This window comes from Macaca mulatta, chromosome 6 (genome assembly GCF_049350105.2).
Source record: "Macaca mulatta isolate MMU2019108-1 chromosome 6, T2T-MMU8v2.0, whole genome shotgun sequence".
Taxonomy (NCBI): domain Eukaryota; kingdom Metazoa; phylum Chordata; class Mammalia; order Primates; family Cercopithecidae; genus Macaca; species Macaca mulatta.
The window spans coordinates 181,769,954-181,797,034 of record NC_133411.1 but is presented as its reverse complement, the minus strand read 5'-3'; the positions used below and the strand labels follow the sequence as shown (position 1 = coordinate 181,797,034).

General features: G+C 51.5%; 2 protein-coding genes across 49 annotated transcripts in view; both read right to left on the bottom strand.

The window, feature by feature from the left end:
* Positions 1-27,081, bottom strand: part of RPL26L1 (ribosomal protein L26 like 1) — a 493,737-nt gene that overhangs the window by 56,136 nt on the left and 410,520 nt on the right. For 2 of the 46 annotated variants that reach the window (XM_078003996.1, XM_078003956.1), the window contains exon 1: positions 3,917-3,920. The exons of 40 other annotated variants lie outside the window; for them this stretch is intronic. The gene's annotated coding sequence lies outside the window, so the exon portion shown is untranslated. Of the gene's footprint in view, positions 1-3,916; positions 3,921-15,569; positions 15,575-16,431; positions 16,436-18,105; positions 18,110-18,464; positions 18,469-27,081 lie in introns of those variants that run through there. 4 more of the 46 variants (XM_078003964.1, XM_078003983.1, XM_078003954.1 and 1 more) reach the window with 4 other exon arrangements.
* The window catches only part of ERGIC1 (endoplasmic reticulum-golgi intermediate compartment 1), a 120,585-nt gene that overhangs the window by 40,613 nt on the left and 52,891 nt on the right, over positions 1-27,081 (bottom strand). For all 3 annotated transcript variants that reach the window (XM_077937449.1, XM_015141420.3, XM_015141419.3), the window contains 3 exons: positions 23,227-23,288; positions 14,929-15,001; positions 2,791-2,885 (listed from right to left, as the gene is read on the bottom strand). In XM_077937449.1, the coding sequence (XP_077793575.1) occupies positions 2,791-2,885; positions 14,929-15,001; positions 23,227-23,288 (230 nt within the window). The remainder of the gene's footprint in view (positions 1-2,790; positions 2,886-14,928; positions 15,002-23,226; positions 23,289-27,081) is intronic.

Here is a 27,081-nt window from a genome sequence, read left to right as displayed (position 1 = left end):
ATACAAAAAATTAGTCAGGCATGGTGGCGGGCGCCTGTAATCCCAGCTACTGAGGAGGGTGAGGCAGGAGAATGGCTTGAACCCGGGAGGTGGAGGTTGCAGTGAGCTGAGATCATGCCATCGCACTCTAGCTCCGGCAACAGTGCGAGACTCTGTCTCAAAACAAACAAACAAACAAACAAACGAAACACCATTTAAACACCCCTGTGGGGAAGACAGTATTATCAGTCCCATTCTACACCTAGGGAAACCGAGGCACAGATACCTCACAGCTAGGAAACATCAGAGCTTGGAATGAAATCCAGGTGGATTTGCTTCTGAGCCCACACCCTTCAGCCATTCTGCTAAGACACCTCAAATCCCAATGCATTTAATATAGCCAAAGGATGCAGGGCAGGGCCTGGCCTGGAAGAACAGAATAAATGGCAGCTGTTATTATTTTACTCATATTATGAGTAATATGAGAACAGCTCCAAGACACTAGCAAAAAAAAAAAAACCCCAGAAACTCCAGAAGGTTCCCACATGGTAGGGTCCCAATTAATTATGTAAACAACAACAACAACCCAAACCCAGTATGTGTTCACAGACACACACACATGTAGGGGTGGGGAATAGGGACCCACCTTCTAGCAGAGGTGTCCTTTGGGGAAGACGGCATACTGGGACAAGAAGGGAGACAGGGGAGGGGTACTTTTGCTTTTTAAAAAACATATTATTTTTGTATTTTTGAATGTATGTCTATTTTAAGATTAACATGTATTCTTCTATTAGTTGTATAATGAAGAATATTATTTTTAAAAGCAGGATATGAGATCATACATGCAGCACGATCTCAGCTATGCTGAGAAACACAGAGAGGAAGGCCAGCTGGACAGAACGATGTGAAAATGCCGACAGCGCTGTCAGGTAGCAGAATTACGGGTGATCTCTTTTGCTTCCCTGTGTTTTCGAGAAGTATAATGACGAGCATGCATTTTTTCCTACAATAAAAATGTGATGTTCTTTTAAAGAAAAGCCAGAACGCTGGGCTCCAGCAGGGGTGAGGGGCTTGGGGGTTCAGGTTATAGCCCACAGATCCAGCAGGGCATGGCAGGGCACGGGGTAGAGGTTGCCTGGCCCCTCCTGGTACCACATCTCTTCCCTTTCCTACCCCACTGGTCCCAGTCCTCTGGTCTGACTAAGAATTTCCTTGTTCCAGAGATACAGTCACTCCTGAATGAGAACCTGCCAGATGAATTATTTTTCTAAGTGAAAGAAAAAAAAATAACAAAAAATAAGACCGACCTATTTCGACAGGTTCCCTGGCTTGGGGCCCAGCGAGGATTCAAAATTGTGACGTAAATCTCACCCAAAGCAATGACAGGGCTGAGACTCTCCCTATCTCTGGCCGGAGGTGCACCCAGTGTTCTCTCAGCTGTGTCCTTTAACAGGAAGAGGGGGTGGGCAGAGAAGGGCCTGCAGCAGGCTCCGTGCCAGGCTGGGAGGAGGGACGGCTGGAACCCCAGTCCAGGAGAGGGCGCCCAGTCTACTCGCGGACGAGTCTGGGGACAATGCATTAGATTCTCCCAAGAACCTCAGACAACAGACATTACTAAGCCCATTTTGCAGATGAGGAACCTGAAGCTCAGAGAGTCACCTTAGCCAAGGTCACAGTTTTAGCCAGCAAAGGAGCCAGGATCTGAATCCAAATCAGACTTCAAATGAGTTTTTTTTTGTAGAAGTAATTCACTCTGGGCCGGGCACGGTGGCTCATGCCTGTAATCCTAGCACTTTGGGAGGCTGAGGTGGGTGGATCACCTGAGGTCAGGGGTTCAAGACCAGCCTGGCCAACATGATGAAACTCCATCTCTACTAAAAATACAAAAATTAGCTTGGCATGGTGGTGCGCACCTGTAATCCCAGCTACTCGGGAGGCTGAGGCAGAAGAATTGCTTGAACCCAGGACGCAGAGGTTGCAGTAAGCCAAGATCACGCCACTGCACTCCAGCCTGGGTGACAGGAGTGAAACTCCGTCTCAAAAAAAAAAAAAAAAAAAGATTTCATTCTTTTGGTTAAAACAAAATAGGTGTGAAGTCAAAAAAGGAATCTCCCAGCCCTCTCCTGTCGCAGGTGCTCTAGAGCCCTGTCCTGCACTCTCATGGATGGTGGACCAATCCGGCTTCTATAGGTGTCGGCCGCCAACGACTCAGAGCTGCACTCTTCTCCAGATGAATGCTCTTGGCTGACCAGAGGTCTTCTTGCTTGAGATGCTTGGGAGGTGATGTGACCCCTGCCACACACACCACTCTGCAGCCATTACCCAATGACATGGATAATAACAGCCTGGTCCCATTGCTACTGGGTGTGACAAATGCTATGGTGTCATTCACACCCCCCAGTATCCTGTGAGATCAGGCTGAGTTTGGACTTCAGCTGAACACACATCTTTGCTTATCCTCTTACACTGCCCTATCCTGCATCTCTCACTCCCTTACAGCTTCCTCCCTCAACAAGTCACTTCCATGAGACTCAGGCTCTGCTGCGAAGCTGTAACATGACCCTAAGAGACTCCCTGCCTTGCTGCACCCACACAGCTGCTCTCCAGAGGTAACCCCCATGAGTAGTGTCTTGTGTTTTTTATGCCAGAAAACCTCCAAGTGCATGCATACTCATTATATTCTCCTCCAAAAAAGAGTGGGGAGAACCATGCGTTGGCTTGGCTTGTCCTGGAGATCTTGCCACTTCTGCACACATGCATTTGCCCTGAGGAGGTGTCCTGCTGGAGGGAGGGACTGTGTGGAGTACTCACACTCGCAGTGCAGATTGGGTAAACTGATGTTCAGACTGACATCGATCTTGCCCCCGCTGTCCTTGTCTGGGTCATCGACGTAGAGCTCGTTCACACTAGGGGAGAGACAAGTATAGGAACCTTTGTTGAGATGGGGACGAAGATCTCAGCTGCAGGGGACAGCCAGGGATCACTTCACTTGGCGACCACAACTTAGATAACCCAGACTCCATCTGGGCAGAGCCTGCACTTCCTGTGCCCTCAGGCATGGGTCTAGGTTGCACTCTTCAAATGCAGCCTTACCTCTCAAGAGGGGAGGGCTGGACCAGGCGCGGTGGCTCACGCCTGTTATCCCAGCACTTTGGGAGGCCAAGGTGGGTGGATCACCCGAGGTCAGGAGTTCAAGACCAGCCTGACCAACATGGCGAAACCTCGTCTCTACTAAAAATACAAAATTAGCTGGGCGTGGTGGTGCATGCCTGAAATCCCAGCTACTTGGAAGGCTGAGTATCATGAACCCAGGAGGCTGAGGTTGCAGTGAGTGGAGACTGCGCCACTGCACTCCAGCCTGGGCAGTAAGAGTGAAACTCTATCTCAAAAAAAATAAAATAAAATAAAGAGAGGAGGGCTGGGGATAGCATAGTGGTAAGAGCATATCTTTCAGAGTCAGACAGATTCAAGTTCAAATCGGTTCTGGTACTTGCTATGCTTACCTCTGTGAACCCACCTGTTAAGTAGGGATAACACCACCCACTACAAATAAGGTGGTTCGAACACTAAAATGAGAAATAGGGGTCTTATGAGGGATCAGGGCCTGGTGCCAACAGGCACAGAGGACCTTACCGCCTCCTCTCTTGAGGTCCCCTCCCCCCAGCTGGGAAGCCAGGAATTCCCTGATGCTCATCCCTAGGGGCAGAACCGGTTCTGAGAAGCAACTGGATGGCTGTATTAATTTCCTGTGGCTGCTGTAACAAATTATCACAACGTGAACGGCCTAAACCAACAGGCATTCATTGTCTTACGCTTTCGGAGGTCAGAAGTCTAAGACGGGCTGTGTTCCTGGGAGAATGCGTTTTCTCGCCTTTTTCAGCTTCTAGGTGCTGCTTAGGCTTGTGGCCCCTCCTCCCAATTCCAAAGCCAGCAGCTTCCCCCCTCTCTGACCTCTACCTTTTTTTTTTTTTTTCCTTTTTCTGAGACAGAGTCTCACTCTGTTACCCAGGCTGCAGTGCAGTGGCACGATCTCGGCTCACTGCAACCTCCACCTCCCAGGTTCAAGCGATTCTTCTGCCTCAGCCTCCCGAGTAGCTGTGACTATAGGCGCGCGCCACCACTCCAGCTAATTTTTGTATTTTTAGTAGAGACGGGGTTTCACCATATTGGCCGGGCTAGTCTCGAACTCCTGACCTCGTGATCCACTGCTCCGCACTTCCCCACCCCACAACCCTCCCAAAGTGCTTCATCTGGCCCACCTGGCTAACCCAGGATCCTCTCCCCATCTCGAGATCCTTAATGTAATCACATTTGCAAAGTTTCTTTTGAATACAAGGTAACACGGCCACATGCATCAGGATCAGGGACCTAGACATCACTGGGGGCAGGGAGTCATTATTCTGTTGACCGCATGGGCCAAAGTTAGGGGCAGGTGGCTCCACAGACAGCCATGTCACCTTGCTGTCAGCAGCACAGTGTTGGCATCTGTTAGCAATCCAAATTTGCTCAACAAATACTTTTTGAGTACCTACTACCTGTCAGGAACCAGAAACAGCAATGAATCAGACAGACGCTGTCTCTGCCCTTATCAAGCTTATAGACACAAGAACCAGACATCACTCAGCTCCTAAATAAATATGCTGCCACTCCCAGCGCTGATTACTGCTTTGACAGAAAGCTGCAGGGGGCTGTAAGAGGGACTACAGGGCCACTGACCTTTGGGGAGAAGGGGCTGGGAAGACTTCTCTGAGGTGTGACTGAGGTCTGGGGGATGCGTAGGCATCATCCTGGCAGCATGTGCAAAGGCCTGGAGGTTGGGGAGGGCACAGTGGGTTTGGGGAACTGAATGAAGGTCACCATGGTTGTAGTGTAAGGAGGCTGCATGAGGCCTTTAGACTTTTTTTTTTTTTTTTGACAGAGTCTCGCTCTCTCTCTCAGGCTGGAGTACAGTGGCATGATCTCGGCTCACTGCAACCTCCGCCTTCCGGGTTCAAGCGATTCTCCTCCCTCAGCCTCCCAAGTAGCTGGGACTACTGGCTCGCGCCACCACGCCTGGCTAATTTTTGTATTTTTAGTAGAGGTGGGGTTTCACCAGGTTGGCCAGGCTGGTCTTGAACTCCTGACCTCAGATGATCTACCTGCCTCGACCTCCCAAAGTGCTGGGATTACAGGCATGAGGCACCATGCCCGGCCGAGGCCTTTAGACTTGATAGGAGCACAGCCACGGAGTCAGGCTTGCACTCTCCTGGGCTCCCTCTGGCTGCTGCGAGCAAGACCCACTGGAGGGGCTGCTGTGCAGGAGGGAGACCAGGCAGGGGATGGCGGCGCCTTGGACGGGGTGGGATGGGAATGGAGAGGAGGAGGGCTGCAGGAACCCACCTAGAGCAGGCGGGACTTGCTGATGGATGGGACTGGGGCAGAGGGAGGTGAGGTGAGCGGGGAATGCAGACACACTGCTGCGTTTCTTCCTGGACCCATTCTTTGGGCTGAGAGCCTCTAGAAGAGGAGCAGGACAAGCAGGAGGGAGAGGGACTGAGAGATAGAGGCTGTGCCGAGCCCAGGTGTCTTGGAGGCATCCCGGAGTAGCTGCTGGGATGTCTGATGGCCGCATCTGATTCCCAATAACGCCCCCCACCCAGAGGGAACCAAATCTAAAGGCCTGGCCGGGGGGAGGGGGCAGCTGAAGGGGGCAGTGCTTCAGGTGGCTGGGCTGTGGTTAAACATTTATTAGGCCCCTTGGGTCCCGTCCCTCGGCTGTAAAATAAAAGAGAACTGCTCTATCTAAGCAATGAAGACTCCAAGAGAGCTTTGTAAATGGCCACATCTTAGGGAAAGAATGAGTAGGACCAAAGCAAAGGAATTTCGTTTTTACTAAGACCACATCTTTGCACCCCTAGCACCTGGTGTGATGCTGTTCACAAGGAACGGTGGGCTCTGAAAGACGCCTAGGACCTGTTTCTCTGTGGGGCCCACAAGGATATTCCCAGAGACAAGTGTGCAACAGATGGGCCCCCACTCGTTAAGTTAGGAGGCTGACTACACGCATTCACGCCGTCCCGTGTGCACCTGTGAAATGCCCTGAGCCCCATCTTAAAACCAGGAAACAGGCTCGGAGAGGGTGTGTCCCATCCCCAGGGTCACATGCTAGCAAGTAGCTGAGCTAGAATCTCAACCCGGGCTTTCCACAGCTCAGGCTGCCTCCCAGCCCTCTCCTCAGCATCAGGGTCAAGGAAGAAAATGAAGGAGGGCCCTGGTCCTGGGAAGCCTTAGGATGGGAGAGGGGAGACACGGGCCTGCGCTTGACCTTGCTTGTACTGTTGGCTCCAATCAGAGGCCACCAAGAACGAAGAAGCTGGAGGGAGAGGGGCAAACAGGAGCCCAGGAGGCTATAAGAGACCCGACTAGCTGGATTTCCTAGGCCAACTAAGAATTCCTAAGCCTAGCTGGGGAAGGTGGTTGCACCCACCTTTAAACACGGGGCTTGTAACTCAGCTCACAGCTGACCAATCAGGTAGTAAAGGGAGCTCACTAAAATACCAATTAGGCTAAAAGCAAGAGGTAAAGAAACAGCCAAATCATCTATCGCCTGAGAACACAGGGGGAGGGACAATGACCGGGATATAAACCCAGGCATTCGAGCCGAATCGGGCAACCCCCTTTGAGTCCCCTTCCTTTGTACGGGAGCCCTGTTTTCACTCTATTAAATCCTGCAACTGCACACTCTTCTGGTCCATGTTTGTTCCAGCCCGAGCTGAGCTTTAGCTCGCAGTCCACCACTGCTGATCGCAGCCGTCACAGACCCGCCGCTGACTTCTCCCCCTCTGGATCCAGCAGGGTGTCTGCTGCGCTTCTAATCCAGCCAGGCGCCCATTGCCGCTCCCGACCGGGCTAGAGGCTTGCCGTTGTTCCTGCATGGCTAAGTGCCCGGGTTCATCCTAACTGAGCTGAACACTGGTCGCTGGGTTCTACAGTTGTCTTTCATGATCCACGGCTTCCAATAGAGCTATAACACTCACCACATGGCCCAAGGTTCCATTCCTTGGAATCCGTGAGGCCAAGAACCCCAGATCTAAGAACAAAGACCCGCCGGTAACAGGCCCGAGGAGGATCCGCCTCCCTACAGCCAAATGCTCTGCCCTGGCCTTCAGCACCCAATTTCTACCCCAGCTGTAATTTGCAACTCTGGAGAGCTGCTGAGTAATGAAATTGCTGGGTGATTAACACACAGTCAACTAAAGAGAGCCTCAGCTTCCCTTCCCAGCCAGGAAGCCGCCTGGGACTCTTCCTTGAAGCAACTCACCTTTCCCACCTGGTGAGGCTGGGCCTCCACACAGCACTGAGGGATTGTGGGATGATGTCATCCACTGGCAACCCTCTGGAGGTGACCTCAGCCAAGAGCAAAGTGAATCCCAGGTGTGGTGCCAAGGTGAGCTCACCCACAAGGCCCCAGGAAGCCTCTCCCAGGCGTGGGTCCCTGTCTTCCTAACCAGAATAAGCACAGAACAGGCTCCGCAGGACTAGAGGGCCACCCAGAACAAGGGGGCAGCGGTGCTGGGCAGGGACGGCCTGCGGCGCTCTGGCCAGGCTGGTTATGTAAGGCTAGAACTGGCTGCTCCCAGGCTCCTTCCTGGAGGGCCCCCAGGCTGTGGGATAAACACAGTTCAATCACCTGGGCTGCCTGATGAGGTCAATAAAGCCGCCTTCGTGTCCAAGGCAAATGTTCCCAGGCTGCTGGCTTCCTGCCACCCCAGCCAGCGCCACAAGCTCGCCCACAGCCACCCCATGGCAAGGGCCTGCCAAGGCTAACTAACTTCATTGGCTAGGGCTGAACTGATTTTAAAAGGCCAACGGGCTGCCAGAAATCAACCCACCTGGAAGAAAAGGAAATGTTTTTTGTGGATTCATTGTGGTTTGAGGACTTCCATGGGCCTGACTCCCGTCACCAGTGTGGGCAGTGGGAAGGCCAATGGAGGCAGTGGCAGACAGGTGTGGGCTCACCTCCTGGCTCTGCCACTTAGAAGCTGGGAGACCCAGGACACACTGCTTCACCTCTCCCAGCCTCAGTTTCCTCATCTGTAAAACTGGAAAAGCTTTCAATCAGTTTGAAAATAGGCAAAATTAATCTATGGCAACGGAAGTCAGAATAATAGTGGTGGGGGCTCTGACTGGGAGGGGCTCAAGGGACCCTTCTTTGGTGATAGAATGTATTATGTCTTCATCTGAGTGATGGTTACACGTGTAAACACAGGTGAAAATTCATTAGGCCTCTACCTTAAGATTTGTGCACTTTGTTGTATGTAAGTTACAAACACCTCACTAAAATAAGAAAATAAGAAAGGAAAGGAAGGAGGGAGAGAGGTAAGGAGAGAGAAAGAGGAAAATAAGGATAAAGATTCCATCTACTTCACAGGCTGCTGGAGAACTGCCAGGTCAAGCTGTTGGCTGCCCCAGGGCAGGAGAATGAGTGAGTGAATGAGTGTGTCTTAGTGTGAGTCAGTGAGTGTGCATGTGTGAGACTCAGCTCTCTCTCGAGGGCTGATTCCAGACCCTTCTTGGTAAAGAAAATACAGCATCGCGAGGGAAGCCCAGGCTACCAGGGTTCAAATCCTGGCTCTGCCACCTCTTGGCTGATTGACTTGGGCAAGGGGCTTCCCGTCCATCAGTTTCCCCAGATGTAAAATGGGGACAATCATAGTATCTATGCCATGGGGTTGCTGAGAAGATCAAATGAGAACAAGTGCAATGCTAAGTGTGGTCTTAGTAAACAGTAAGTGCTCAATAAATGTCTACTGTTTTATCATTATTATTAATATTGATGCTCAATGAGTTGATCTAGTGTTTAATAAGGGTACTGTTCTCCCTTCACATCGACAAAACCAGGCTCAGAGGAGCACAGATGGCTGGCCAAAATCACAGGACCAGGAGGAGGCAGAGGCAGGATCCCAGCCCAAGGACAGGGGGCCCAGAGCCCATGCTCTTTCCAAGGCATTGCACTGCCTGGATGGGATGGGAATCGGTGAAAAACTGAGGGGCCGGTGGCCCTCAAGTGGACTTGTGATACAGGCATCCTAGTCCTTTTTCATAATCTTCAGGTGTGCCCCCCCTCCCCACCGTGGCCCAGGGTACAGGAGTGCTTAGGGGTCCAGTTGCGTCTGTCCCACAAGCCTCCCCCACCCCCATCAACACCCCCAGGACGGGGGCTCCACGAGCCTCAGCACAGAGTTTGTGCTCACAAACTTCGGTGGAATGAGCCTGAGTGGAGGAGGAAGTCCTCAGCAGAACTCGCAGGACGCAGGCAAGGCGCGCGCTGGTGGAGCCGTCAGGAGCACATTCCAGGTGGGGGACGCCAGATGGCATCAGGGAGTCAGGCCCAGCGTGGCGAGTGTGTGGGAGGGTGGGGTGCGGGTGGGCAGTGGCCTTGTAGGGAGAGGTACGCAAGGGCCCGGGGAGGTGTGGGTGGGGGGAGTGTAAATGGAATGTGGTGGAGGGCCTTGAAATTCTAGTCTGAGGCATGAGTTCGATGACATCTATACAAAACAATTTTATTTGCTTTTAGAAGAGCCCTTAAATAGTTCAGATTCCTGCCAGAAGTATCTGACCTCCATGCTTCAAAATTTGATCAAATGGAAACTTAGGCGGCAGTGAGGCCCGCCGCAAGGGCTTGGGGTGGGGTGGAGGGAGGGACGGAGATTCTGCAAGCACGCGCTCCGGAACCTTGAGTTTCAAATCCTGACTCGTCCAGGTGGAAGTATGTGCATCTAGCACCCACCACGCGGACGTCTAAAATACATCCCTTGGCAGCCAACCACCGGGTTCTGCCCACCCTTGCTCCAAAGCCAAAGTCCCAGCACCCTCAGCCCCTCTGACTTGGGTCATCCCCCAGCTCCCAGCAGGGCTTTGGCCTCTGGGTGGCCCCACACCAAACCCATCTTCACAAGAGGTGAGCTGCCCGAGACGTAAACCCGTCACTCCACACTCAGACGCCCTCAGGCCTCCTACTGCTAAGAGCTATGTCCTTCATGCTCCTTAATGGGACGCCTGGGGCCCTCTACCCAGCCTGGCTCACAACCCAGGCTCAAGGCAGGCAACCTGAAGACTTCCAGCTCCTCCTCCTGGTTAAGCTGCTGCTCCCCACTCCCAGCCTCCTATGGGGAGCCTGTGAGAACATGATTCCAGGTGACCTCCAAGTTCCCACCTCCCAGGCTTCCATCTGCCTGTTTGGCCACCTCACCCTAGAAGCGTGCATCCAAGTCCTCCAGTCAACTATTCTAACCAAAAAGCAGTGGCTCCCATGAGCCTGGGGCCCTGAAATGCTCGGGGCAGGGAAGTGGGGTAAAACAGAGGAGAGGTGCTGAGTCTGGGCTTTAGCAGCACAGACCTGGGTTTGACTACAGTTTCACCACTTACTGCTTCATGTGGTTTTGGCCGCCTGGTGCCTCAGTTTCCCCAGGTGTAACATGGATTGAACAGTAGTAGTTACCTTGAGGGGTCCTGCGATGATCAAGGAGATGACCATCATGAAGTGCTGACCTGCTGGGCACAGTATGCACGCCTATAATCCCAGCACCTCATGAGGTTAACAATTATTAAGAGCAGTCAGAGACTGGGCAGTCAGAGGCTGGAACATTCTGTGGCCAGGTTGCCTGAGGAGGGGCCTGCTCCCTGGAAACACAGAGTTTCAGAACACTCTGTGGAGCCTCTTTCCCAGGGATAATTACTGGCCTGTCCAAAGCCAGGTTGGAGCCCAACCACCCAAACAAATGTGCCTCCCGCTCCCCCGCAACCAGGCCCAGGCCAGAATAAGCGTCTTATGTCACTGATAACCACAGGCTGGGGCTGGAGCCATGTTGATCCAACCAACGATGACCTCATTTCCTTAAGTTACAATCTCACAGTGACAGGAGGGGGCACTGACCCCACTGTAGCCACAAACCTGCCACAGAGGGCCAGCCACTCAGAAAAAGAGAACTGTGGCCTTCGGTTCTTCCCAAACCTGCAGGGCTTCCTGGGGTCACAAGCTTCTGACAACTGGAAGACCCCAAAGATGCGATGCTTTCTCCTCTCGATTGCTTAGTAAGTCCTAGGGCTCACCCTGCGGAGGCCCTTCGGGCAATTCCTGCACCTTGGTAAGGAGGCAGCAGGGAGGGAAGGGGGCATTGGGGTCACTGTACCTTCATAGCTGAAGCCTCTGGCCTCAGCTCCGGACAGACCTCTCTGTTCACCCCTGCCTCCCTCCCTCTCTCCAGCCGCTGACTTAGCACAGGGTTAGACTTCAGGCAAATGCTCAAAAAATGTCCCCTCATGTTTTTGTTTTGTTTTGCTTTGTTTTTGTTTGAGACATGGTCTCACTCTGTCTCCCAGGCTGGAATGCCATGGCGCCATCATGGCTCACTGCAGCCTGGATCTCCTGAGCTCAAGTGATCCTCCCACCTCAGCCTCCCAAGTAGCTGAGCCTACAGGTGTGTGCATCCATGGCCAGCTAATGTTTTTAAAATTTTTCTGCAGAGACAGGATCTCACTGTGTTGTCCAGGCTGGTCTTGAACTCCTGGGCTCAAGTGATCCTCTGGCTTTGGCTTTTCAAAGTGCTGGGATTACAGGTGTGAGTCACTGCACCTGGCCCCCTTCCTCCCCTCATCATCTAAGCTTTGTACCTCTCCAGGAACTCGGTGGGGTCAGAGCGTCCAGCCTGCCCCCGGGAGACAGGGAGAGGAAGTCCTGGCGCAGGGGAATGGGGAGCAGCGGGAACACACAGTGCTCGTCAGAAAGCAGCAGCCCTGCCCTGGGGAGACTGCAAGAGTTGTCTGGGCTTGCTGGAAGGGCCCTTCCCCAGTGCTCCCAGGCATTGTGCGGGTGGGGCCACACCTGCTCGAGCCTCAAGCTGTGACGTCAAAACTCACTTGAAGGCGGCCCATTGCCTCAGTGCCCCACCTCATGTGGGATGAGCTGGGAATGCCGCCCCACACGCTGTCACCAGCAGGCAAGACAGCCATCTTCTTAACTCAAAGCGGAAGAGGGGACGAGGAGTTCACATTCACTGAGCACTTACATGCCTAGTGCGGAGCGGCCTTAAAACCTCTTTAAAGTTAGACAGGAACTATGTAGGAAATGAATAAATGCACAAAGAGCTACAGACCTTGTGATATTAAAGTATATCCGGCACTATATTAAGTAGCTTTCAGCTAAATAATCTTGTTTGAGCCTCATAAAATATCCTGTGCCTGCAGCTGTCTCATTTTCTACCCGCTGCCCTGCTTTAGTCCTTGTCTTTGGAGCACTTGCCCCTGATTGATACAGTCTAGTCTTGTTTGCTTGCTGACTGTGGCCTCCACTGGCATTTTCAGCTCCTCCACGTGTGGAGCCACAAAGCAGTGAGTGAGCAGATCCAGCCCTGGGCTCCGCGAGCTCATCATCAAGAAGTGAGTCCCAGGCCAGGCGCAGCGGCTCACGCCTGTAATCCCAGCACGTTGGGAGGCTGAGGCAGGTGGATCATCTGAGGTCAGGAGTTCAAGACCAGTCTGACCAACATGGTGAAACCCTGTCGCTACTAAAAATACAAAAATTAGCTGGACATGGTGGCACTCACCTGTAATTCCAGCTACTCAGGAGGCTGAAGTATGAGAATCTCTTGAACCCGGGAGGCAGAGGTTGCAGTGAGCTGAGATCATGCCACTGCACTACAGCCTGGGCGACAGAGCGAGACTCTGTCTCCAAAAAAAAAAAAAAAGAAAAAAAAGAAGTGAGTCCCAATTCTACCTGGCCCGTCTGCGTCCTACCTGCTCCATCTCCTACCCTGTCTGCTTGCTCGCTTTGTCCTGGCTGATTGGCCTTCTTCCTGCCTTTTACATGCACCAGGTAATCCCTGCCTCAGGCCCTTTGCACCTGCTGGTGCTCCTACCCAAAACACATAAAGCCACCTGCCGGTGCCTGGTCTCAGCAGATGACACATGTGTGCCTCTGTCACCTTGCTCAGAACATGACAGGCCTGCCAAGCCAAGCAGGTCCCCTCCTAGAGAGTGGGGTACAGCCTGCAGAGGCCACTGGGTGCCTGGCATACAACAGGTACCTCATAACATCAGCAAGTCTCAACCCCTTGCTGCTCTCCCTGCTTCGACCTCTGATTCGTGATAGGGTGATCGTGAGATGTCCAGTGACCAAGCTGTACAGAGGGGAAGATGCTTGACTTGGATGTGGTCATCTCCCATTGGAGGCCTGGGGCGAATAAGACCCCTTCTTCGAATGCTGCATGGCCACACAGTCATGTCTTGGGAAGCAGACCAACCTCTCCCAGAGCTGGAAGGGAGCTCAGACTCTGGTCTACTCTCCTTCATTTGGCTACCAATACTGAGACCCAGAGGGGTTTGGCAGCTTGCCTAGGGTCACACAGCAAAGTAGTAATTAAGCAGAGACCTGGCCCTGGGTCTCCCAATGCCTTAACCAGTACTCTTCCCACCATTGTAAAAGGTCCCCTGGGCTTTGGTGCCATCAGGGTTAAAACAGGATCAGAGTGACCAGGAAAGGCAAACTCTCCCATACCAGGGGAGGGCTGAAAGGTATACCCAGAAACAAGGCGAGACCAGCCCTCCCATCTCATAGGCCTCTCAGTGTGCTGGTCAAACACACGTGGGCTCAGGAGACAGGGAAGGCTGGGAGCCACCTCCTAACTATATGGCTGTGGGCAGGTCCTTCCACCTCTCTGGGCCTCAATTTCCTCTTTGTAAAGAGGGGGCAGCTCCCTCCTGGGGCTGTTTGAGAACTAAAGGTGGCAATGCTTGTATAATGAGAGTTGTCTTGGGCTAAGCAGCTATGTATTTAGTTTCCTATTGTCTTGTGGCTGAGTGGAGGCAAAGGAAACCAAGAAATCCCATTAGTGAAAAAGAACATTCCAGTGCTGAGCAGGAGAGTGGGTGGTCAGGGCCCAGCTCTGTGATGACTTTCCGGGCTGTAAACACAGAAGCGAAGAGGCTTTGAAGCCTCAAGCCAGTGCCAAAGGCAGGAAGCTCCTGGGTCTAATTCCATCTCAGAGGGGCGTCCGATGAGGTCGTGACTGCATAATTCCAATGGCATTCTGTTACACACACCCCAGAGCGTTTACTGGGTTATCCAGACAACAGATAATTCTAGGAATCAGGGATGGATTAACTGCGTCACCCACTGCCAGGAAACCTGCACCGATTCCTCACCAAGTGTGGGCCTGAGAAATGGGAAGGGGGTTAGTCCAGGGGGCCAGGTGCTGATGTCAGCAACCTCGCCCCCTCGGGTAGGAAGCTGTATCCATTAGTTTCTCTGGACTCTTCAGCTCTCACATCAAATGACCCTGTGATGATTCAGAGGGAAAAAAGCCCACTGACCAAACAAAGGGATGGCAGAGATGAGCAAATTATTTCTGTTCTTCTGTGAACCCAGGAGAACCCCCACGGAACAGAACCAAAATGTTCTCTTCAGCTTTAACAAGGCAATATTCACTTTTGCTCTGACTTTATAGTCCTTTTAAGAAACAGAAGCACAACCGATGCCACAGACTTGGAGACAGAAGTTGGAAGGTTTGGAACTTTCTCTCCTTTTTAAGACCCCTCCCTCTCTCTTTTTTTTTTTTTTTTTTGAGACAGTGTCTCGCTTTGTCACTCAGGCTGGACTGCAGTGGTGCAATCTTGGCTCACTGCAACCTCTGCCTCCCAGGGTCAAGCAATTCTCCTGCCTCAGCCTCCCCAGTAGCTGGGATTACAGGCACGTGCCACCACGCCCAGCTAATTTTTGTATTTTTAGTAGAGACAGGGTATCACCATGTTGGCCAGGCTGGTCTCCAACTCCTGACCTCAGGTGATCCGCCCGCCTCGGCCTCCCAAAGTGCTGGGATTACAGGTGTGAGCCACCTGGCCAAAGACCCCTCCCTCTTCTTGTCTGGGGTCCCAGAACATCCTGGAATGCCCCATCGGGGAAGTATGACTTACACTTCTGTCGTTATAAATCCGGTGAGCTCCGAGAGGAAGAGGAAGAGGATGAACAGGCAGCAGCAGATGGAGACTGGAAGAAACAACAGAAATGCAAACTGTTAAGGGTGGTGGGCACTGATGAAGGAAGACCAGCCTAGAGAAAAGAGGAAAGAGGCCCCAGGACAAGGGTGTGGGGACCTGCCCACAGACCTTCCAAAGCCCCTTCTGACTCGAGCCTCAATATGAAGCAGCCCCACCCCCTGCCTTCGGGGTGCTGGTCTGGCCTCCAGGTGTGGATCAACCTGCCAACATGAGCAAGCCTCCTGGGGTTGGCCCCGCTTTGTTCCAGGAGAGCTCTTTAGTGCAGAGGCCAGCCAAAGGTAGAGGCTGCAAACCGGTGGCCCACAAATGTGTTCTGTTCGGCTCGAGTGATAACATATTTCACAATTTGGAGTCCACCTTGAACAATCAGCATAGTTCACATAAAAGGCCAGCGTTCCGCCTTCTCCAGAAGAACATCTAACCCTTGTTCCCACAGAGGGTCTGAGCCCACGAGTTTGCCACAGGCCCCACCATTCCCTTCTGCCTTTCTGGTTCTGAGGCTGAGGCAGAGTCCATTGCTGTTTATCACCACCCTCTGTGGTGCCATCCATACTGTGCCCCCGTCCTTAGAAGGAGGAAAACAAGGCTATACACAGCGGTGCTTCCAGAGAAGAAATAATTCTTCATGGAAATGAAGAATGGCCCAATAGGTTTATTATTTCTTTATTTTTGAGACAGGGTCTTGCTCTGTCACCCAGGCTGGAGTGCAGTGGCGCAATCTTGGCTCACTGCAACTTCCACCTCCTGGGTTTAAGTGATTCTTCTGCCTCAGCCTCCCGAGTAGCTGGGATTACAGGTGCCTGCCACGACACCCAGCTAATTTATTTATTTTTAGTAGAGATGGGGTTTCACCATGTTGGCCAGGCTGGTCTTGAACTCCTGTTCTCAAGTGAACCACCCACCTCAGCCTCCCAAAGTGCTGAGATTACAGGCATGAGCCACCGCACGCGGCCGGTCCAATGTGTTTAAAATGCTGAGAGTGTAGAACAGAATTCTGGAGTTGGCCATGTCAGCTGTTTTTCTCTCATCTGCCTAAGGACACTGAGGCTGGTGGACCCTGGAGTCACTCCTTGAGGCAGGACATAACAAGTGCCCCAGGGTCCGGCCCTCAACTCCACTCACCGGCCCCATCTCCTGACACTCCCCACAATGTCCAACCACCCAGCCACACCGAGCTGCATGCTATTCCCTAAACATGCCTTTCATTTCTGTTCCTTTGCTAGACTCATCATCCCTCCTCCTCCATGGTTATCCTCTCTGGTTGGTGAACTCCTACTCATCCTCCCAGGCCCGACTCAAATGTCCCTTTTGATGGGAAGCTTCCCCCACTCCCAGAGGTGGAGCTGGTCACTCTTTCCTCTGTGTTCCCAGCCTCTACTTGAACATGTTCCACATTTTATCGGTTATCTGTGGCTGTTTCCCCCACTACATTCATATCCAGAAAGACAAATACTCTGGAGTTCCAGTGCCTGGCCTGGGGCTGGGGACATGGGAGGCACTAATAGGTATTGTGTACAGCAGAGAGTCAGCTCCCAGGATACAAAATGAGGGCTGAATACGCCCCACCTAAGTTTATCCCAGAGGAGCTTAGTGGGCAAGGGCTCACATCCCAGTACCACGCTCACTGCTCACCTGCTGCATGGCCCTAAGTGAGCTACTTAACCTCTTTGTGCCTCCACTTCCTCGCCTGTAAATGGCAGCAATGGTAGTGCCTGCCTTATAGGGCTGCTCTGAGGATCTCAGTAACCTAAGGATTGAGCTTGAAACAGAGCCCGGCAGGTAATAATTACTTGAGCATCAGCTCATGAGTAGGACTTCCATGAGGGAGATGTGGGAACGGTTTGGTGACCTGGGGAAAGTGATTTGACACATTGGTTGACCCTCAGTTTCCTGCAAAGACGACTTCCCAGTACCTCTTGCTAATTCTGCTGCATTCTCTGCAGCCTGCACCTGGACTGGCAGAGCCAGCATCACGGATGTGACAGCCAGTTATCTCTATTATTTTTCTTACTCCATATCTATTTATTTTTATTTATTTATCTATTTATTTATTTTTGAGATGGAGTCTTGCTCTGTTGCCCAGGCTGGAGTGCAGTGGCGCAATCTTGGCTGACTGCAAGCTCCACCTCCTGGATTCATGCCATTCTTCTGCCTCAGCCTCTCGAGTAGCTGGGACTACAGGCGCCCACCACCTCGCCCGGCTAATTTTTGTACTTTTAGTAGAGACGGGGTTTCACCGTGTTAGCCAGGATGGTCTCGATCTCCTGACCTTGTGATCTGCCCACCTCGGCCTCCCAAAGTGCTGGGATTATAGGCGTGAGCCACCGCACCTGGCCCATATCTATTTATGTATATCTATCTGCCCATCTACCTATATCTAAAACAAACAGTCATTGATCGACTGATCAATCTATCTTCAAAGCAAATAGCCATCTTTCTGTCTGTCTTCAAAACAAACAGCCAAAGATGCATTCCAAGGGAAAGGGGAAGAGAGTGTTCGCTGGGTACCTGCTATGTGCCCTGTCGTGAGTGCATTAACAGATGTCCTGTCACCTCACACTCCCACCCACCTTGAGGGGGGCGGTGCCCATGTTAAGGGTGTGGAGGCACAGCGAGACAAGGAGGCTGGCCCAAGGCTTCACCGTGTGGGGGCAGGAGAGGCAGGACTGGAACCCACGTGGTTTTAGAGCCAACGCCCTGAGAAAAGGAACCTCAAGAACTTAGGCTCCAAGTGAAGGGCAGGATGTCCCCAGACTGCTCACTGAGTCTCTCCAACCACCCTGAGACATGGGGGATACTAGAATTACTCCCAGTTTCTCCCAAACTTTGAAAAAGTTGTACTGGGGAAGCATTTAAAGGTTTTACTTAAAAAAAAAAAAAAAAAAAAAAAAAAAAGGAGTTATCATCAGCACCATAAGACAGAGCGAGAAACAAACAAAAATTTTTAAATAAAAAAAGTTAACGATGCATATTATATATTAAAAAAAAAATCCAGCTGTATAAAAAAGTGAGTGTCTCTCCTGATCTGCAGCCCCCGATTCCCTGTTACAGTTTCATGTGGCCATCCACGGACATTGAAACATATATATACATCCCCCTAAGCGAACAGCAGCGTAATGGGCACACTCTTTTCCACCATGCTTTGCTCACTCAGCAATCTATTTCAATACAGGTTCTACATCAGTTTACTGAGTGGCTGTGTTTTCTTTCGTTTTCGAATGGCAGAGGGATTAATTTCAGATTGTCTTCTCCAGCTGCTGAACAAATCCACTGGAAGAGATCAGCTATCAATCCAAATTTCCTGGCTCCTGTTCTTCCCTTCCTCATCTGCAAACTGAGGCTATTAAACCTCTTGGAAAACTGAGCAGGCAAAACATCCTTGCTTTGGAAGCTTGCAACTTTCTGACCGGGATCATATAGGACCCGTATTTCAGAATCTTTTGCACCCTCCTCCCCCAAGCCCTGACAACTCATTGGATGCTGTAATGATCAACAGGCACAAAATAGGGACTGTTGCTGGGCATGGTGGCTCACGCCTATAATCCCAGCACTTTGGGAAGCCAAGGCGGGTGGATAACTTGAAGTCAGGAGTTTGAGATCAGCCTGGCCAACACGGTGAAAACCCATCTCTACTAAAAATACAAAAATTAGCCAGGTGCGGTGGCAGGTGCCTGTAATCCCAACCACTTGGGAGGCTGAGACATGGGAACCACTTGAATCTGAGAGGCGGAGGTTGCAGTGAGCCACTGCACTTCAGGCTGGGCAACGAGAGCAAAATTCTGTCTCAACAAAACAAAACAAAACAAAACAAAACAAAACAAAACAAAACAGGGAGTGTTCAAAAGTTGGTGCTGACTTGGCTGGGTCCAGGCCTCCTAGCTACTTTCTGTGCTCCATGCCTGTAGACGTGTCCCAGGGTTCTAATTCCATCCACACCAGAGCCGGGGGGATGTGGATGGAAAGGCCTCCTTTTGAGATCTGTGTGCTTTTTCAAGGCTCGGACTGAAGCCTGGTCAGCCCAGCAGGTGGACACAGTAAGTGCCAAGTCTGCTTGGCAGAGATTCAAGTGGTCCAAAGGTCCCAATCACATGCGTTCATGGCGTGTGTTACCCTTACCCCAGATAGAGGAGGAGGACAGAGACCAGATCTCAATGCCACTGTGGCCTCAGGGACTAGCACAGTGCCTGGCTCAGATAAGGTATAAAATAAATATTTGTTGAATGAATGAATGAAAAACACGACAGAAGGTAAGAAGGTAAGAACTATTTCAACCAGAAAGGCCTTCTGATACTGAAGGCTTTTTTTGATGAAGGTTTTTCAGTCCATGTTTGGGCAGGACTCTATGGCTCTCCGACTCCAGCCTTCTTCTGAAACTGACTCAGGCATTGGGAGAGTAGGAACGTGACCCCAGGAGAAGGCTTGCTGGTAGGAAACCTGGTACGGCCAGCCAAAGGGGGCACTGGACCTGAGACCCAAGGCTTCGAGAGGCCAAGGAATTTGTCCAAGGTCACACAGTCACGTAAGTGGAGGAGACAAAATTTAAACCCTGAGCTGTGAGTCTCCAACGCCCTGATCTTTCCTTCAGTTATTAATAGCACCTATCACAAAGTAATGAAATGGTGTGTGTCCGAGTCGGCCTGCCCTGCCCGGCCGTGTGCTCCTCAAGGACAAAGATGGAAGCCCGTTCATCAGCACAGTCCCAGGGCTTGGCATGGCGCCTGGCCCAAGGACCTGGTTAATAAATATTTGTGCACTAAATGGTAGCTAAGAGCTGGTTTCCTATGCCTCACGCCTTTCCTCTTGTGTAAGGAAATTTGCTGTCTCCTGTGCTGTGGCTGAAACTGTCTATCAGACCATGTCCCTGGAGGGCCCTTTGGCAGGACCTCGTAAGTTTCAAAACACTCATACTCTTTAACCCAGTAATTCCTCTTCTAGGGAAGTTGCCTTACAGAAATAACTGTACAAGGATACAAAAAGATGTGGAAAAGGATATCCAACAAACCAGAATGGGGAATGTCCACCCTCAGGGGCTGGCCACAGGCCCCGTAGGTCAGCCAGATAACAGAATGTGACACAGCTGGAAAGAAGAATGTGGTGGCTATTTATCCGCTGGCAGGAAAGGTGCCCAGGATGTTTCAGCGGAAGAAAGGCAAGGGAAGAACAGTGTGCAGAGTATGCTCCTTTTTGTGTTTCAATCAGTGATATACGTATATCAAAGCCTAAACAGGCCAGGCGCAATGGCTCTCACCTGTACTCCCAGCACTTTGGGAGGCCAAAGCAGGTGGATCACTCGAGGTCAGGAGTTTGAGACCAGCCTGGCCAACATGGTGAAACCCCGTCTCTACTAAAAATACAAAAATTAGCTTGGCATGGTGGCAGGCGTCTGTAGTCCCAGCTACTCAGGGAGGCTGAGGCACAAGAATTGCTTGAACCCGGGAGGCAGAAGTTGCAGTGAACCGAGATCGCGCCACTGCACTCCAGCCTGGGGGACAGAGCGAGACTCCATCTCAAAAAAAACAAAACAAAAAAGCCTAAATGTTTTTTTTTAAACTCTAGAAAAATAAATACACACCTGACTGTTAAACATACCAGACAAGGGAGAGACTGCAAGATGGAGAAGAGGGAAGAAGATGGAGCCATTGGTGGACGGTAGGAATGGGGCAGGAAACCTCATTTGATTTTTTTGGATCAGGTTCATAAACTACCAAGTCTCTTTTCTCTCATGGTCCCCTCCATATCCTTTCCTCGGGGATCGAGGCACAGAGCTGCACAGCGTCTCAGGCCAGAGGCCCTCATGGGTTGCAGGCTCCAGGAGGACAGTGATAAGAAGGAGAGTTATCCGTGTACTGAGGGGTTAGCATGTGCCCTGCACAAGACATGTCCAGGGACACATTTAATCCCCAGATCAGGAAACTGAGGCTCAGAGGGGAGTGACTTGCCCAGTCATACTGCTGCTAAATGGGAGGATGAATGTTGCTCCGCCAGAACACAGAGCCTGTGTGACATACATCCCGCCATGCGGCTGTGCTGTCCCTTCCTCAGGGCTCTCTAAGGCATCTTGCAGCTTCAACAGGCCCAGCGGATCCCCAAGGTCCTCCCCCAACTGAGAACGGCCTGAACCAGGAGAAATGGACTCCAGTATGACCGACTGCCCGGCCCAGGACCCTGCTCAGGCAGCAGGGCTGGGACCGTCAGCGGGGCAGGTCTCTCTCCCATACCAGGCACTGAGGGGCATGTGGGGTGCCAGGAGGCCCACCTGAGTATGAGTCATGGCTCCATATTTTGTGAGCTGTGAAATTTCACCTCACCTCTCTCAGCTCATTTTCTCATTGGGAAAATGAGGCGAAAGCATCTCCTGTTTTCAAGGTGGCTTTGGTTTGTTTTTAAAACTTTTTACTGTAGAATAATCATAGATGCAAAGGTAGTACAGACAGTTCCCATATGCCCTTCACTGGGCTTCCCCTTATGTTAGCATCTTACATTTGTCAAAATGAAGAAATTAACATTAGTTCAGTACCATGAACTCGGCTACGGACTTTATTTGGGCTTCACTAGTTTTCCCACAAACTCCTGATTTCTGTTTCAGGAACTGATCCGGGAGTCCACTTTGCATTTTCATCCTGGGTCCTTAGTCTCTCATCAGTGACAGTTCCTCGGTCTTTGTGTTTTTCAAGACCTTGCCACTTTGGAAGAGTACTGGTCAAGTATCCTATAGAATGTCCCCTGACCTGGGATTGTAAGTTTTCTCATGATTAGACTGAACTGTGGTTTTTGGGGACGATCCCATGGAGGCAAGATGCCCCCATGCGTCCTGTCAGGGGCTCACGATATGCACGTGGCTTATCACTGGTGATGCCAGCCTTCCTCACCTGGCTCCTCACTGGCACTTGCCACATGTCCTCAGTAAAGGCCTTATTTTTCCTTCCCACTCTCTATTCTTTGAAACAGAGTTACTAAGCCCACACGCGAGGAGAGGGGAATGAAACTCTATCACCTGGCTGGGAGAAAAGCTGCACACACGTTGAGTATCCCAAATCTGAAAATCCGAAATTCTAAGTGCTCCAAAATTTGAAACATTTTCAGTGCCAATGTGATGCTCACAGGAAATGCTCACTGGAGCATTTTGGATTTCAGGTTTTTGGATGTAGGATGCTCAACTGATAAGTAAAATGCAAATATTCTAAAATCTGAAATCCAAAATCTGAGACACTTGTCCTAAGCATTTTGGATAAGAGATACTCAACCTGTATATTTTGGAATTCTTCTGTAAGGATTTGTCTCTTCTCCCCCATTTATTGATATTAATTAGGACTCACAGAACTGCTTCTTCATTCTCTGGCTTCTAAGCCAATAATGTCATTATTTATTTTATTACTGTCACAGGCTGGCTTTCAAGTTGGCTCCTAGGTCCTGCTGACACCAGGTGCTCCAGGCTCCTCTTTCCTTACCCTGCCTAGCCCTGAAATCAGCCACGTCTCCAAGGAGCCGTGGTTCCTTTTATTGAAGAATGGTCTTCAGAACCCCAAATCTGGATGAGATTGTGATTTTTTTTTTAATGGATAAAAACATGCTTTGGTGAACAACTCAAATCGTTTCTGAGGTATAAAGAGAAAAGTAAATCTCTCCCATCCCTGGGCCCGATTCCTCTCCCAGGGGCAGCTATTGGTTTTTTTGTTTTTGTTTTTTTTTTGAGACGGAGTCTCGCTCTTGTCACCCAGGCTGGAGTGCAATGGCGTGGTCTTGGTTCACTGCAACCTCCGCCTCCCTGGTTCAAGCAATTCTCCTGCCTTAGCCTCCCGAGTAGATGAGATTACAGGCATGTGCCACCAAGTCTGGCTAATTTTGTATTTTTAGTAGAGACAGAGTTTCAGCATGTTGGTCAGGCTGGTCTCAAACTCCTGATCTCAATTGATCCACCTTCCTTGGCCTCCCAAAGTGCTGGGATTACAGGCGTGAGCCACCACGCCCGGCCTGGCACCTACTCTTGACAATTTCTTTTGTGTCCTTTCAGATGGTGCCTATACCTTGCAGGGTTACAGTAAGGATAGAGATTAAGTGAAGAAATGTTTGAAGGGCTCCCGCAAGATACTCAGCATTTCTTCCCTCCCTCCCGTCTTTCCTTCTTTCCTCCCTGGCTCAGACGGTCTGCACAGAGAGAGCAGGCATGGGCAGTGGAGATGCGGCAGAGGGCATGGCCAGAGGATGGCTACTCACTAATGGCCCCGGTGTACGTTGGCTGTGTAAGGTCCTTGGGCACCTTCCTGTAGATGTCAAACCTGCGGAGAGCAAATGGAACAGGAGTGAGGTGGGCACAAAGGGTGGGTCTCAAGGCAGCAGGCAGTGGTGCCGGCTCATGTGCCACATGGTTCAGCAAACCATGGTTCTTCCCACAGTTTTTCTGCTCTTTCAGGACACTTTCTCCAAGATGCCTGGTGGGAGGCCTCTCTGATGGAATCCCTGCTCCCTGCAACACCCTTAGATCACGTCCCCTTGTCATCTCTACTTCGTAACATTTTGTTTTTTTAACAGGGTCTCGCTCTGTCACCGAGGATGGAATGCAGTTGTGCAATCTTGGTTCACTGCAACCTCTGCCTCCCGGGTTCAAGTGAGTCTCATGTTTCAGCCTCCCGAGTAGCTGGGACTACGGGCATGCGCCACCACGCCTGGCTAATTTTTGTATTTTTGGTAGAGACGGGGTTTTGCCATGTTGCCCAGGCTGGTCTCAAACTCCTGAGCTCAAGCAATCTGCCCACCTTGGCCTCCCAAAGTGCTGGGATTACAGGCGTGAGCCACCAGATGACCCTCCCACTCATCGGTGGATCTTCCATCAGAGCGTGACTTCCGCAAGGGCAGGGGCCTCGTTAGGTTTTGTCCCCTGCCACGTTCCCAAACCCTAGCATGGGCCTGGTGCCTAGTAGGCACTGGATAATTAAGGAGTGAATGGAACCCCTGAGTCGGGGGTGACTCTGACGCTAGAGGAAGCAGGGAAACGCACAGCCCTGCTCGAGTTATGTGACGATGCTGCATTCTTGCTCCACGTCACCTCTCCTCCCCCTCTTCCCTTTCCTGCCTCCTCCTGTTTCCACTCCTGCTGCGCCCCCCTAGCTCCTGCTGTCTGCCTCATGGAGATTTTTCTTAAGAATGCTAAGGCATGAGGTTAACAGAAAGTTTTGCCAGGAGCCCACAGGCTCAGCATCAGCTCGTGATGGCTCTGGTTCCTGTCTTGTGTGGTTTCTGTCCCTCCCAGAAGCAGACAGATATCTTTCTTTCCTGTGGATCCCACCAGAGCTCAGGGAAATCGTGTGGTGTGGTGGGAGAATTCAGGGTTTTGGAATCAGACAGACACGGGTTTAATTCTTGCTCTGCTTTAACAGCAGCTATTTAAGAGTTAAGACCCTGGACTCAGACTACCCTGGTTCAAATCTCGGCTGGTCCTCTTGTTCACCGTGTGACCTTCAGCGAACGACTTCACCTCTCTGAGCCTTTGTAAATATCGGACCATTACCACTAGACCCTGCAAGGCCACGGACAGGGTGAGGGAAAGAAGTGTCTGTAAAGGATGTGACGCAGAGAGCTCACAGGGGAGGCTCCCCACGCACTTGGCTTCCTTTCCTTCACTTGAACCTGTGCGGCAGTCAGTTCTCCCACAGCAGAGTTTGATCGACAGAACCCTCCTCAGTCCACACGGCATTCTCAGCTCTCAGACAGAACTTGACTTGCTGGAGAGGCCAGGGGCTCCAGCCCTCGCGGGTGACAGGCTGGTGCGTGGTTCCTCTTTGGTGATTAGGAAACAAGAGTGTGCCTGGCTAAACCCGACGCAATGCCTTGGAAACCTTGCGTAAGGGCTGATGCTTGAATCAGTGTGCTCACCCTAATTACACGTGAAACAAGCTCAGTTTCCTAAGACCTCAGGGGAGAAAAATTCCTTGGGGCTGCCAAGTTAAAAGGTACCACTTTCTCTGCTGCCTGCTTAGCTCCCAGTCACCTGTGCTCGGGCCCCTGAGGGTACCAGAAGCTGGGGCTAGGGTGTGGTCAGGAGGTCGGGGGTCTCTGCAACTCACCTGTCCATACTTACTCACATCCCTTAGTCAGAAAGTGTGGGCCACTTTAACACAGAGAGTTGTGTGAGAGGTAAGAGTACGTGCTGTGGAATCAGGTGCCTGGGCTCAACCATGACCACTACTGTGCCACTCTGGGTCCGTCACTCAAACTCTCTGTGCCTCAGTTTCTTTGTCTATAAAGTGGGGGCAACAACAGTAACTATCTCACAGCATGGTGGTGAGGCTCGAATGACTGAGCACATATAAAGTACTGAGGCGGAGCCTGGCACCCAGAAATGCCATGTGGATATTTGTGGTTACTATTATTATTAACGCTTGTTTGACTAACATTTACACAGCGCCTACTACTCACCCCCTCTTTTAGGCCCTCACGCAAGGAGATAAAAATCAACCCTTGGCCCAGTGAGTTTGTAGTTTAGCAGTAGAGGCAAAGAAACAGAAAGAGAAGGTAGTGGCATCCTCATCATGAGGTGGTGGATTAACTCAGGAGGGGGTACCTGACTTGGCCTGGGGTCCTCGGTGAAGCTTCCTACAGGGGGTGATGTGTGCACAGAGCAGGAGGAGGAGGTGGGTGGAGGGAAAGAGCAGCCTAGGCAAGGAGAGGAGCAGAAGCCAAGACACAGTAGGACCGAACCCAGGAAGCTGGGCACCGTCCTCTCTCCTGCATGGGGCACGGCCTGGCGTGGAGGGAGAGGAGGATGGAAAGCTGGGGCGGGGCTGGAGGAGAGGGTCCTGAGGGCCAGGCCGTGGCTGGGGAGTCTCACACCAAGTGTCGATGGGAGCTGGTGGGCGGTCTACTGTGGGAGACTATGAGAGGTCAGCAAATTCGGGAGGTGGGGGTGGGGAGAGGGAATGGAGAGAAAACAAACCAGCGGGTGGCCGTCACTGAGACCCCGCTGACGCCTGCCAGGCAGACATGCAGACTCAGGAGGACAGATCTTCTGATTTTCCAAGAGAAGCCAAAAATAATGGAATTTGACATGGAAGTTCACCATTCTCAAATGGTGGGCCCACATTCTATAGGACAAATGACACGTGTCTGCAGATGACATGAGGCCCGGGGCCTAGGCGGTGACCATTTGAGCAGAGAGGCCCCGCAGAGCTAGAGAAGGATGTGGTCCGCTTCGTGTCATAGGAAGGCCAGCCTGGGCCAGTGGGGAGGGCACGTGGGTTCTCCTAAGAAGACTGGAGAAATGAGTAGCAGGTAGCCAGGCAGCGGGGAAGGGCTGCAGTGGGAGGGTTCTCGTCCTCACTCCACCCCAACTTGGTCTTGGACCTGCAGAAAATCCCTGGCCCTTGCTGGGCCTCAGCTTCTCTGAGTATTAAATGAGGGGGTACACAGGGGATCTAAAAGTTCCCGTACAGATTAAAGCTGAATTGACAGCAGTGCCCTGGGGCTCGATACCCCAAGCGGCTAACAACCAGCTTTTGTCCAGGTCACCATCAGGGGCCGACAAGCAGAAACTGGGCCTCGCGATTTACAGAAACTGCTGTGCACAGTGGCTCACGCCTGTGATCCCGGCACTTTGGGAGGCTGAGGTGGGAAGACTGCTTGAGAATAAGAGTTTGAGACCAGCCTGGGCAGCATAGAGAGACCCCATCTCCACAAAAAAATGAACAAAATTAGCTGGGCATGCTGGTGTGCGCCTGTAGTCCCAGCTAGTCGGGAGGCTGAGGTGGGAGGATCACTTGAGCCTGGGAGGTTGAGGCTGCAGTGAGCTGAGATGGTGCCACTGTACTCCAGCCTGGGTGACAGAGTGAGACTCTATCTCAAAACATAAAATAATAAAAATTAAAAAATAAAAAATATAAGAACCATTGTTTCAAAACTGGAAGTCAGAGGCTGCTCTGGGTGAGGAGGCAGCGGTGGCTCGGGGCAGGGTGTCTAAGCTCAGTGAGGGTGAGGAAGAGATAGGAGATTGTTACATACAGAGAGGCTGGTCAAACATGTACGTGTACAAGGATAGTGGGGCCAGGTGCCTCACTGTCAGGGAAGGGGGGTGAAAAC